The 13,746-nt window shown below is 44.8% G+C and overlaps 1 protein-coding gene across 1 annotated transcript in view; it reads left to right on the plus strand.

Moving 5' to 3' along the window:
* The window catches only part of hiw (MYC binding protein highwire), a 116,539-nt gene extending 108,586 nt beyond the window's left edge, over positions 1-7,953 (plus strand). Inside the window, exons 68-76 of the mRNA XM_080280059.1 lie at positions 2,093-2,336; positions 2,860-3,120; positions 3,510-3,671; positions 4,008-4,223; positions 4,699-4,884; positions 5,180-5,287; positions 5,816-6,025; positions 6,525-6,798; positions 7,375-7,953. Coding sequence (XP_080136185.1) covers positions 2,093-2,336; positions 2,860-3,120; positions 3,510-3,671; positions 4,008-4,223; positions 4,699-4,884; positions 5,180-5,287; positions 5,816-6,025; positions 6,525-6,798; positions 7,375-7,490 — 1,777 coding nt within the window. The 3' untranslated portion in view covers positions 7,491-7,953. The remainder of the gene's footprint in view (positions 1-2,092; positions 2,337-2,859; positions 3,121-3,509; positions 3,672-4,007; positions 4,224-4,698; positions 4,885-5,179; positions 5,288-5,815; positions 6,026-6,524; positions 6,799-7,374) is intronic.
* The last annotated feature ends 5,793 nt before the right edge of the window (positions 7,954-13,746 follow it).

Consider the following 13,746-nt stretch of genomic DNA (forward strand, 5'->3'; position numbering starts at 1 on the left):
AGCCCGCACACTGTTCCTTCCAAGAAAAAAAACAAAAACAATACAAGAGACAGCCAAATTCAAGATGTGTTCATTCTGAGATGCCTGGACACACTACGTTTGAAAGACTGGAGGTCATAGGAAGCAGGAAATACAGACAGAGGGAGACAGTTCCAGAGTTGACCTGTTGCATAAATGAAGGACTGGGAGTATTAGTTAACTTACCCCCCTACCTACCTACACTGGAGGTCATAGGAAGCAGGAAATACAGACAGAGGGAGACAGTTCCAGAGTTGACCTGTTGCATACATGAAGGACTGGGAGTATTAGTTAACTTACCCCCCTACCTACCTACCTACCTACACTGGAGGTCATAGGAAGCAGGAAATACAGACAGAGGGAGACAGTTCCAGAGCTGACCTGTTGAATAAATGAAGGACTGGGAGTATTAGTTAACTTACCCCCCTACCTACCTACCTACCTACACTGGAGGTCATAGGAAGCAGGAAATACAGACAGAGGGAGACAGTTCCAGAGCTGACCTGTTGCATAAATGAAGGACTGGGAGTATTAGTTAACTTACCCCCCTACCTACCTACCTACCTACCTACACTGGAGGTCATAGGAAGCAGGAAATACAGACAGAGGGAGACAGTTCCAGAGCTGACCTGTTGCATAAATGAAGGACTGGGAGTATTAGTTAACTTACCCCCCTACCTACCTACCTACACTGGAGGTCATAGGAAGCAGGAAATACAGACAGAGGGAGACAGTTCCAGAGCTGACCTGTTGCATAAATGAAGGACTGGGAGTATTAGTTAACTTACCCCCCTACCTACCTACCTACACTGGAGGTCATAGGAAGCAGGAAATACAGACAGAGGGAGACGGTTCCAGAGTTGACCTGTTGCATAAATGAAGGACTGGGAGTATTAGTTAACTTACCCCCTACCTACCTACCTACCTACACTGGAGGTCATAGGAAGCAGGAAATACAGACAGAGGGAGACAGTTACGTTGGTGGCCAGACTGAGCGGGGAAGAATGCGACGTGGAGCAAACGCAGGCAGTGAATCTTGCACGTGAGGCAGGCTGAGGAGGATACTGTGGGTAGGAGTGGGCTGAGTGGGGAATGTGGGAGGTGGGCGGGAGGTACGGGGGTCCTGAGTAACGGTTGTGTTGCTGGGAGAGCGAGAAAGGTGAAACGTGACTGGCGGGTGATGGCGTCAGGTGTTACGCTAAACGTGCACGCGTTAGAATATTGTGCCGGGTTAGTGCAGTGTGAGAGACTGACGAGGAGAGTGTATGTGAGTGAGGTGGAGGGAGGGAGAGGCCAAGGATGAGATGGAGGGATGGAGTGGAGAGGTATATGAGAGAGGGAGGTGTGAGCTGGGGGAAGGAAGAGTGAGAGACTGATGAGGAGAGTGTATGTGAGTGAGGTGGAGGGGGGGAGAGGGAGGGGGAGGCCAAGGATGAGATGGAGGGATGGTGTTCTCGTGATCTACCTAGCAGTGGTTTATTCCTGCCATTTTTTTTCAATTTCAGGCAAGGTATTCTCAACGTATTCTCAACACATTCTTTACGGTGATTTATTCTGTATTATTTCAGGCAGGGTATTCTCAACATATTCCAAGTGGTGATTTATTCCCTATTATTTCAGACAGGGTATTCTCAACGTATTCCTAGTGGTGATTTAGTCCTTATTTCAGACAAGGGATTCTCAACGTATTCCTAGTGGTGATTTAGTCCTTATTTCAGGCAGGGTATTCTCGACGTATTCCTAGTGGTGGTTTATTCCCTATTATTTCAGACAAGGGATTCTCAACATATTCCAAGTGGTGATTTATTCCCTATTATTTCAGACAAGGTATTCTCAATGTATTCCAAGTGGTGATTTATTCATTATTATTTCAGGCAGGGTATTCTCAACGTATTCCTAGCAGTGATTTATTTCCTATTATTTCAGGCAGGGTATTCTCAACGTATTCCTAGTGGTGGTTTATTCCCTATTTCAGGCAGGGTATTCTCGACGTATTCCTAGCAGTGATTTATTCCTTATTTCAGATGGTTTTCTCAACATATTCCAAGTGGTGATTTATTTCCTGTTATTTCAGACAAGGTATTCTCGACGTATTCCTAGCGGTGATTGCAAAGGCTCTCACCGTCCAAATCAAGACCAAGAGTGGAGATGCAGGAGGAGGAGGAGGAGGCATAGGGGGTGGAAAGAGCGGCGTTACCTCAGTCACCCTGGCATCAGTCCGCCCCACCCCCATCCACTCCGGCCGCTGGTGGTTGAGTGGAGCCGCGACACAGAAGCAGGCGGACCCGATCATTGCGCTGATTAGGGACATGACGATGGTGAGTGTGTGTGTGTGTGTGTGTGTGTGTGTGTGTGTGTGTGTGTGTGTGTGTGTGTGAGTGTGTGTGTGGGAGAGAGAAAGAGGGAGGGAGAGTGACGGTTAGTGTGTGTGTGTGGGAGAGGGAGGGAAAGAGAGAGAGAGAGAGAGTTAGGGTGAGAAAGGAGTGTGTGTGTGTGTGTGTGTGTGTGTGTGAGAGAGAGAGAGGGAGGGTTGGGGGGAGGAGAGAGAGGGAGAGAGTTAGGGTGAGAAAGGAGTGTGTGTGTGTGTGTGTGAGAGAGAGAGAGGGAGGGATGGAGGGAGGAGAGAGAGGGAGAGAGCATGAGAGTTAGTGTGTGTGTGTGTGTGTGGGAGGGGGGAAGAGAGAGAGAATGGGAGAGTGTATGTATGTGTGTGTGTGTGTGTGTGTGGATGGCGTAGTGATGAACGAGGAGACACAGAAAGAATATTATTTTCCTGATACTACTACTACTACTACTACTACTTCTACAACTACTACCACATTTACCACATTTACCACACAGGGGAAGCTCTCAGAGGCGTGGGCGAGGGTAAGCAAGGCCGCCATTGCTGAGAATATAATCAATCTCACGCGATTGGAAGAGGACGATCGGTCGAGTGTCGCCGCCTGCCTGGCCACGCCGACCCTATGGCTGGCTCTGGCCTCCCTCTGCGTCCTCCACCCCGAGCACGTCGACGCCCTGTCCTCCCAGCACTGGCGAACTCCGGGATCGGCAACAGCAGCCTCGGCAAACTCAGATGACCCACAGAATCCTGAGCCAAGGGTAACTGTCTTGGTTTTCTCTCTCTCTCTCTCTCTTTCTCTCTCTTTCTATCACACACACACACACATCCTCTGTCTCTGTCTGTCTGTCTCTCTCTCTCTCTCTCTCTCTCTCTCTCTCTCCCTTCCTTCATCTCTTCTCTCCCTCTTCTTCTTTCTCTCTCCACCACTCTCCTCCCTTTCTCTCCCTCACATGATGATGATGATGATGATGAGGAGGAGGAGAACAATGAGAATGATGATAATAATAATAATAATAATAATAATAACCATAATAATAATGATAATAATAATAATAATAATAATAATAATAGTAACAATAATAATAATAATAACAATAATAATAATAATAATAATGATAATAATAATAATAATAATAATATCTTCCAGCCTACGTGCGAGAATCATGACGATGGGGAGACGCTGGCGATGATTCTGTGTGAGGAGTGTGGTAGTAATTTGTGTGGTGAATGTGACCGCATCCTCCACCTCCACCGCCGCACCAGGCACCACCACCGCACTGTTTTCAGACAAGAACAGGAGGCCATTAAGGTAGGGGTGTGTGGCAGATGTGGTAGGATTGTGTGGTAGATGTGGTAGGAAGAGTTTTGTGAGGTAGATGTGGTAGGATTGTGTGGTAGTGTGGTAGGAAGAGTTTTGTGTGGTAGGATTGTGTGGTAGTGTGGTAGGAAGAGTTTTGTGTGGTTTGTGTGGTAGATGGTAAGCATGATGATGATGATGATGATGATGATGATGAGGAGGAGGAGGAGGAGGAGGAAGATGAGGAGAAGAGGAGGAGGAGGAGGAAAAGTATGGTAATGATAATAATGATAACGACCATAATAATAATAATAATAATAATAATAATAACAACGACTCTCTCTCTAGGTCGACCTTCACGAGGGGTGTGGCCGAACGAAGCTTTTTTGGCTGTTAGCGCTGGCTGATTCAACGACCCTGAAGGCCATGTTGGAGTTACGAGGGGAGAACCAACGAACGAGGGGCTCCCAGGCCAGTACGTCCGCCACCTGCCGATTCTGTGGTGCCCCGGCCCATCCGTCGCTCCTTGCCCCTGCCCCGGTGTGCCAGGACCATGACTGCCAGGTGTGGTAACTGTGGTAAATGTGGTAGAAGCAGTGGGAGTAGATTTAGAGAGGGTCGCAGGTCGGTACGTCCCCTACTTGCCGATTTTGTGGTGATCCGGCCCATCCGTCACTCTTTGCCCCTGCCCCGGTGTGCCAGGACCATGACTGCCAGGTGTGGTGGCTGTGGTGAATGTGGTAGAAGCAGTAGGAGTGGTTGTAGTAGTAGTAGTGGTAGTGGTAGAGAAGGAGGAGGAGGAGGATTAAAAGTTGATGGAATATTTGTTGTAACAGAAATTGGAGGAAAGTAGTACTGTAGTAGTAGAGAGAGAGAGAGAGAGCATGATGAGGAGGAGGAGGAGGAAGAGGAGGAGGAGGAGGAAGAAGAAAGGAGAAGGAGGAGGAGGAGGAACCAGATGAAGAGTAAGAGGAGGAAAACCACAATTACAACGACAATAACAACACATTAACGTCTCCCTCGTCTCTTCCCCGCACAGGAATACAGTCGCGAGGCCTGTACGCGCACCCATGACTGTGGACACCTGTGCGGGGGTCTCAAGGGGGAAATAACATGCCTTCCCTGCCTCCACGGGTGCGCGAACTCGGCGACTCTCAAACAGGATGCCGATGATATGTGTATGATTTGTTTTTCCGAGGCTCTCTCCGCCGCCCCCGCCATACAGGTGTGTCTGTTGTTTATCTATCTGTCTATCTATCTATCCATCTATCTCATTTTTATTCTGTATTATTATTATTATTATTATTATTATTATTATTATTATTATTATTACTGTATATAGAGAGTTACATTTTAAAATATTTCCAAGGTCTGATTCAGTCTTCTCTCCGTCTGTCTCATTCTCTCCCTCCCTCCCTCCCTCACTGTCTCCCTCCCTTACTCATTCACTCCCTCACTCTCTCACTCCCTCACTCACTCACTCCCTCACTCACTCACTTTCTCACTCTTTCACATTACAGCTGGAGTGTGGCCATGTGTTTCACGCCCACTGTTGTCGCGATGTGTTGACGAGACGCTGGCCTGGCCCAAGGATTACGTTTACCTTTTCCCTCTGCCCCATATGCAAGGTGAGTCCCTCCTTCCCTCCTTCCTTTCTTCCAACCGTTTCTTTCTCTCTCTCTGCCCCATATGCAAGGTGAGTCACTCCTTCCCTCCTTCCTTCCCTCCTTCCTTCCTTCCTTCCTTCTCTTTCTCTCTGTCCCATATGCAAGGTAAGTTACTCCTTCCTTCCCTCCTTCCTTCCTTTCCACCCTCCCTCCCTCCCTCCCTCCTTCCTTCCTTCCTTCCTTCCTTCCCTCCTTCCTTCCTTCTACCTGCTTCCTCTGCCCCATATCAAATCCTGTCTTTCTCATGTAATAATGATGATGATGATGATAATGAGGAGGAGGAGCAGGAAGAAGAAGAGGAGGAGGAGGAGGAAGCCCAGGAGGAGAAGGAGAAAAATGACGATGACGACGACAGTGATGATGATGAGGAGGAGGAGGAGGAAGAAGAAGAAGAGGAGGAGGAGGAGAAGGACGATGATGATGATGATGACGATGATAATAATAATAACAATAACGATGATAATAATAATAATGATTCTCTTTCCGTAGGTACGAATGAGTCACAGCGTCCTCGGAGAGCTCCTGGGGCCGATCCTGAATTTATACGAGGATGTGAAGCGAAAGGCGTTGATGCGACTGGAGTACGAGGGATTGCACAGAGCGGAGGCCATTACGATGCCGGGCGCGCGATACCACAACAACCCAGCCTCGTACGCCATGGATCGCTACGCCTACTATGTCTGTTTCAAGTGTAACAAGGTGGGGAGGAGTCTATCTGTCTGTCTATCTATCTCTCTTTATGCCTCTCTGTTTGTGCGTCTATCTGTCTTGCATTTTATCTCTCTGTGTGTGTGTTTGTGTGTACCTCTCTGTGTGTCTGTGTATGTATGTGTCTGTGTGTGTGTGTGTGTGTGTGTTGGTTCTCAGTCTGTCTCTCTGTCTATCTGTCTCTCTTTCTGTGTCTATCTATCTAGTTTTCTCTCTCTGTCTGTCTGTTTTTCTATCTATCTGCTATGGACTGCTATGCCTACTGTTTCTGTTTTAAGTGTAATTAGGTGAGGAGGAGTCTCTCTGTCTATCTATCTATCTATCTGTCTGTCTCTCTGTGTATGTGTCTGTGTGTGTGTGTGTACCTTTCTCTCTGTCTCTGTATGTATGTGTGTGTGTCTGTCTGTCCATCTATCTATCTCTATCTATCTATCTATCATAATAATCTTAATAACATCATATAATCCTAACCCACCCCATCTCTCCCCAGGCCTACTATGGAGGGGAGGCGCGGTGTGACGTCGAGGTGGGGCTGGGTGATGAGTACGACCCTAGGGAGCTCGTCTGTGGCGCGTGTTCGGATGTGTCGCGCGCCCAGATGTGCCCCAAACACGGCACAGACTTCCTGGAGTACAAGTGCCGCTACTGCTGTTCTGTGGCGGTGTTCTTCTGCTTTGGAACAACGCACTTCTGTAACGCGTGTCACGATGATTTCCAACGAGTGACGAATATACCCAAAGCCGAGCTGCCTAGGTGCCCTGCAGGTGAGAGAGAGAGAGAGGGAGAGAGAGAGGAGAGAAGGAATTTGAGGAAGAGAGTGAGAGAGAGAGAGTGGTGGTAGTAGTAGTAGTAATAGTTGTAGAAGATGGATGATGAGAAAGGAATGAAAGGTGAGAAGAAGGAGGTGGAAAGAAAGAGGGAGAGAGAGAGAGAGAGATAGAGAGAGAGAGAGAGAGTAGTAGTGGTGGTAGTAGTAGTAGTAGTAGTAGTAGTAGTAGTGGATGAGAGAGGAAGAAGGAAGAAGATGGAGGGAAGGAGAGAGAGAGAGAGGAGGAAGGAGGAACATGGAGGGAAGGAGAGAGAGAAAGGAAGAAGGAGGAACATGGAGGGAAGGAGAGAGAGAGAGGAAGAAGGAGGAACATGGAGGGAAGGAGGTGGAGAGAGGGAGAGAGAGGTAGTAGAAAGAATGAGAGGAGAAGGAATTGGAGGAAGAGAGAGAGGGAGAGAGAGAAAGAAGTAGGTGAAGAGTGCCAGGATGATGACGAAGATGACAACGATGATGACAATTTCTTTCTTCCTCTCTCACTTTCTCACTTTCTTTCATTTCTCTCTCCTTCCAGCCCCTCGCGCACAGCAGCTGGAGGGCGAGGAGTGTCCGCTACACGTCCAACATCCTCCGACGGGTGAGGAGTTTGCCCTGGGGTGTGGAGTTTGCCGGAACGCGCACACATTCTGAACACCATAAACAAACGCAGACGAGGAGCATGAGTGTGTCAGAAGTTTGAGTATAAAGTGACCATTGGGGGTGAGAATTGAACCTTTTGTGTCACTCTGTGCCTAAAATTTGAATCATTTTGGTGGGCAACAGGGTGGTGAAAAAAGCATTGATCTGTGACAATACTCACTCTGTCAAAAATATGCTGATTTTAATGACTGTTGGGGTGAGAGTAAACCTTTTGTGTCACTCTGTCATACATTAATTTTAAATCATTCTAGGGAGGTACAGAGTGGTAAAAAATTGTATCATTCCATGAGAGACAGCGCCCTAACACCTTTTCCTAAGTGATTTATTCTGTGTTACATAAAACCTTCCAATATCACCATACTCTGCATAAATAACTTACAAAAGGATATTAACCAGCCATATCCAAAAATAAATCACTAAGGAAGAGGTGTTAGGGAGCTTCCATAACTGACAAGAATACAAACGTGGTAAGAGAGATTTATTATTATTATTATTATTATTACTATTATTATTATTTGTTATTATTATTATTATTATTATTATTGTTATTATTATTATTATTACTATTATTATTATTATTATTGTTATTATTATTATTATTATTATTATTATTATTATTATCTTTGTCAGTTTCTCATATATATCATAGACCAAAGAAGACATTGTAGTGGTTCTCCTTTCCATAGCACTTCTTCATGACTAGCATAATAATAATAATGATAATGATGGTGATAATAATAATAATAATAATAATCCATCATCCAATCCCATGAGGAGAGTAGGAGCCCTGGGCTAGGCAAGTTGGTGCTGACATTTAAGATATGATGATGATGATGATAATAATAATAATAATAATAATAATAATAATAATAATAATAATAATAACAGTTGGAGAGATGGCAATTTTGGGCCAAGGCAGAGTACAGAAAAAAGTATATTAGATTTTTTGACTTTGAAAACAGTACTCAAAATTTTCACCCCCCCTAAAAAAAAGAAAGAAACAAAGGCTGAATGCAGGAAAAACATATATCAGTGTCCCAGGGGTATATAAGAATTTTTGAAGCCTACTGTATATATAGGTAAGTCAAAATTATATACAAAAAAAGAAAGAGACAAAGGCTGAATGCAAAAAATATATATATATATCATGATGCAGGAATATATGTGAATTTTTGAGACCTTCTGTATATATATGTAACTCAAAATTATTTCCAAAATCTCCCCCAAAAAGGAAGAAACAAAGGCTTAATGGAGAAAAATATATATGACAGGAGTATATGTGGATTTTTTAGACCTATCTATCTATCTATCTATTGCCAGACGCCTTAATCCCTTAAGGGGTGGCCACAAACAAATTGCCTCCATGTCACCCTGTCCCCTGCCATTTCACTGCCCTTCCTCCAGCTCACGCCCCCTTCTCTCATATACCTCTCCACTCCATCCCTCCATCTCATCCTTGGCCTCCCCCTCCCTCTCCCCCCTTCCACCTTACTCACGGACACTCCTAGTTAGTCTCTCACTCTCCATCCCCCCAGCTCACACCCCCCTCTCTCATATACCTCTCCACTCCATCCCTCCATCTCATCCTTGGCCTCCCCCTCCCTCTCCCCCCTTCCACCTTACTCACGGACACTCCTAGTTAGTCTCTCACTCTCCATCCCCCCAGCTCACACCCCCCTCTCTCATATACCTCTCCACTCCATCCCTCCATCTCATCCTTGGCCTCCCCCTCCCTCCATATAATTAATGCTGCTGTTTATTTAGACGGGTAAGTCAGTTGTTTTTATGATGCCAGGTTCAACTAGACAAGAACCCAGTGGACTGCAGGCTGAAACTCCCTTCTCCAATCCCCCATCTTCCTTTTTGGGGATAGGGAGGGTGTTGGGGGATGTTTAGATAGCCAGGCAGGTGGTTGAGGCCTCAGGTTCATTTTAAAATTTGAACTCAGTGGACTGCAGGCTGAGACTACCGTTGTGCAGGGAGTTGGATGTGTGTATGATTCGTAAAGCTTAACGGTCATATAACCATCTTTTTCTCATTATTTTTCCAATCTCCTTGCCATTATTGAAGTCAGGAGAATCGTCAGTATGCAGGGAATTAATGGGGATCCGTGGGCTATATGAATTTGTCTGAAGGTAGCAAATATATACAAAAAACGGATGATAATAGAGAGTTGGATGTTCGTATGGTTGATCAGTGAAGGCTTAGTCATATCAGTAAAACCATCATTTTTCCTGTATTTATCAGTCTCTATGTCATATAATAAACCTAGGAGAACCCACAGTATGCAGGGAATTCATGGGGATCCCTGGGCTACATGAATTTGCTAGGAAACAGCAGGAATATACAAGAAATGGGTGATAAAAGGGAGTTGAATGTCTATATGGTTGACCAGTGTCGTCGTAGTCATATCAGTGTAACCATTATTTTTGCTTTGGTTTTTCAGTCCCTATGTCATATAATAAACCTAGGAGAACCCACAGTATGCAGGGAATTAATGGGAATCCCTAAGCTACATGAATTGGCCAGGAAACAGCAGGAATATATAAAAAAATGGATGATAAGAGGGAGTTCAGGTTTGTATGGTTGGCCAATGACGCCCTACAGCCATATCAGTTTAACCATCATTTTTGCATTATTTTGTCAGTCCCTATGTCATTTAATACAGTCAGGAGAACCCTCAGTATGCAGGGAATTAATGGGAATCCCTGGGCTACATGAATTGGCCTGGACATAGCAAAAACATACAAAAAAAGATGGGTGATAACTAAGAATGGATGGTAAAGTTGGAGGTGTCAACAGAGATTTTATCATTTATAGAGAATTAACGACTATATTCTTCAGTAAATTCTATATCAAACATTCCTTAAATGCCTCTAGGTCTGTGTGAATCAGTAAAATCTTTATTATATATATGTATATGCTCAAGAAAGTATAATTTTTGAGAGAGCGAGAGTTTTGACCAAATGTAAACGTGGGTCAATGAATGCACATAAATAAAACGATGTATAGTCTCAATCATCATTATTTTAATTATGTTTGATAGTTCTTTCTTTCCATCCTCTTTTATTAACAATTATATTTTAAAATGATGTGTTTGATATGCATTCACAATGGATGTAATTATTTAACCTCTACTTGAATGTGGAGATTTTTGGCGGGCTTCAGAGGGACGCCAGACTTCGAAGGGGGAGGGTGTGTTTTTGAGCTAGTGAATTTTTGAACTTCGCGCCCAGAGATGCGAGGTAAGCTGCATTATATTATTAAATCGTTGAGTATAATTATATATTTTGTATTTTAGGTATAATTTAAGTTTATATATGTCGTTTTCCATGATTATTTTGAGGTATATTGATGTTTTTGAGTCGGGTTCAAAATTTCGAAGGTGGCGCCAAGAGGGAGGCTGAGATGTGGCGGGAATTTTAAGCGCGCGCCTCCACCTGTTAACCCAAACACCTTTTAACTTCCTCCTTATCCCCGAACAGGAGGAAGATGGAAAGTAGGATGAGGTAATTTAATACAGCAATTCATACTTTCACACTTGAAATGGTTTTAGTGGATGCGTATATTATGATTAAGGAATTATATGAGATTTTGATTTGAAAATATTGTGCAATGAATTAAATAGTTTTTCCGTCAACGCAGCGCCGAGTGGAGAGGATGGGGACTGAGAGACTGACTAGGAGAGTGAGTGAGGTGGAGAGAATGAGAGACTGACTAGGAGTGAGTGAGGTGGAGAGAATGAGATACTGACTAGGAGAGTGAGTGAGGTGGAGGGGGAGAAGGAATGAAGTGGAGAGGATGGGGAATGAGAGACTGACTAGGAGAGTGAGTGAGGTGGAGGGGGAGAAGGAATGAAGTGGAGAGGATGGGGAATGAGAGACTGACTAGGAGAGTATGAGTGAGGAAGGGATGGAAAATGAGAGACTGACTAGGAGAGTATGTGTGAGGTGGAGGGGGAGAAGGATTGAGGTGGAGGGAATGAGATACTGACTAGGAGAGTGAGTGAGGTGGAGAAGGAACGAGATGGAGAGAATGGGGAATGAGAGACTGACTAGGAGAGTGAGTGAGGTGGAGAGAATGAGATACTGACTAGGAGAGTGAGTGAGGTGGAGGGGGAGAAGGAACGAGATGGAGAGAATGGGGAATGAGAGACTGACTAGGAGAGTATGAGTGAGGATGGGGAGTGAGAGACTGACTAGGAGAGTGTGAGGTGGAAGGGGAGAGGGAATGAGGTGAAGAGAATGAGAGACTGACTAGGAGAGTATGTGTGAGGTGGAGGGGGAGAAGGAATGAGGTGGAGGGAATGAGAGACTGACTAGGAGAGTGAGTGATGTGGAGGGAGAGAAGGGATGAAGTGGAAAGAATGAGATACTGACTAGGAGAGTGAGGGAGGTGGAGGGGGAGAGGGAATGAGGTGAAAAGAATGAGAGACTGACTAGGAGAGTATGTGAAAGGATGGAAAATGAGAGACTGACAAGGAGAGTATGAGAGGTAAAGGGATGGAAAATGAGAGACTAACAAGGAGAGTATGAGGTAAAGGGATGGAATGAGAGACTAACAAGGAGAGTGAGAGGTGAAAGGATGGGATGAGAGACTAACAAGGAGAGTATGAGGTAAAGGGATGGAATGAGAGACTAACAAGGAGTGAGAGAGGTGAAAGGATGCAAAATGAGACTGACTAGGAGAGTATGAGAGGTGAAAGGATGGAAAATGAGAGACTAACAAGGAGTATGTGAAAGGATGGAAAATGAGACTGACTAGGAGAGTATGAGAGGTAAAGGGATGGAAAATGAGAGACTGACAAGGAGAGTATGAGGTGAAAGGATGGAATGAGAGACTAACAAGGAGAGTATGAGAGAAAGATGGAAAATGAGAGACTAACAAGGAGAGTATGTACCTATCCCACTTCCCTCCAACCTTCCCTGTCCCTTACCTTTCTCTGGCACTTCACGAACCCCATTCCCGCCCGTGCTTCGATGTTGTCTGACCGTCTCTTCCTCGGTCCACCTCTTCTCCGTCTTCCTCTCACTGTCCCTTATTTTTGCTAGTCCTTTTGATCCGCATTCAAGATGGAGAGATGGCGATTTTAGGCCAAGTTAGAGTATAGCACTTCTTCGTGACTAGCATCATATTCTAGTGTTAATCTATTGTTACAACTCAGCATTCAAGATGGAGAGATGGCGATTTTAGGTCAAGTTAGAGTATAGCACTTCTTCGTGACTAGCATCATATTCTAGTGTTAATCTATTGTTACAACTCAGCATTCAAGATGGAGAGATGGCGATTTTAGGCCAAGTTAGAGTATAGCACTTCTTCGTGACTAGCATCATATTCTAGTGTTAATCTATTGTTACAACTCAGCATTCAAGATGGAGAGATGGCAATTTTAGGCCAAGTTAGAGTATAGCACTTCTTTGTGACTAGCATCATATTCTAGTGTTAATCTATTGTTACAACTCAGCATTCAAGATGGAGAGATGGCAATTTTAGGCCAAGTTAGAGTATAGCACTTCTTTGTGACTAGCATCATATTCTAGTGTTAATCTATTGTTACAACTCAGCATTCAAGATGGAGAGATGGCAATTTTAGGCCAAGTTAGAGTAAAAAGCGTATAGCACTTCTTTGTGACTAGCATCATATTCTAGTGTTAGTCTATTGTTACAACTCCATGCAGCTCGATCTCTGGCAGCCTCCCTGTTCAATGCCTTTGTTATGCTGGTGTTTTTAAGGCGACTTCCCGTCCTAAAAACACTAGCGACTGAAGCGGGTCTTCTTTCTAGACCGGAAGTAAAGCACCCACAAAGGAACAGGATATAAAAACCATTCAGTCTACCTTAACACATCTATTACCTTAATTCTAACCTTAACAATACACTATCTATGTATCTATATACCTAGGCTGCTTCCCCCAAGGAAAGGGAGGTAGCCGAGACAGGACGACACACTCCCCATTTACCCATCCATTCTAACACATTCATTCGCATCTTAGCCCCAAAGGGGAGAACGGACAGATCCTCACCACACCACACCGCACAAGGGTCAACTGTAGAGTGATATTTGAGATACAGGGGAACAGAGACAGAGTTAACATACACTACAATGGTCATACAGGGCTGTCTTGAATTATACATGGGGGGCGCGGTAGCACAGTGGTAGCGCGCCGGACTCGTAATCGGGGGATTGCGAGTTCGAGCCTCGCCCGGACTGCCGTGCCGGGAGTGGTAGCTCGCTCCTGTAACCCTA

The sequence above is a fragment of the Coenobita brevimanus genome, chromosome 9 (assembly GCF_032717465.1).
Source record: "Coenobita brevimanus isolate Jiangsu-jjx chromosome 9, ASM3271746v2, whole genome shotgun sequence".
NCBI lineage: Eukaryota > Metazoa > Arthropoda > Malacostraca > Decapoda > Coenobitidae > Coenobita > Coenobita brevimanus.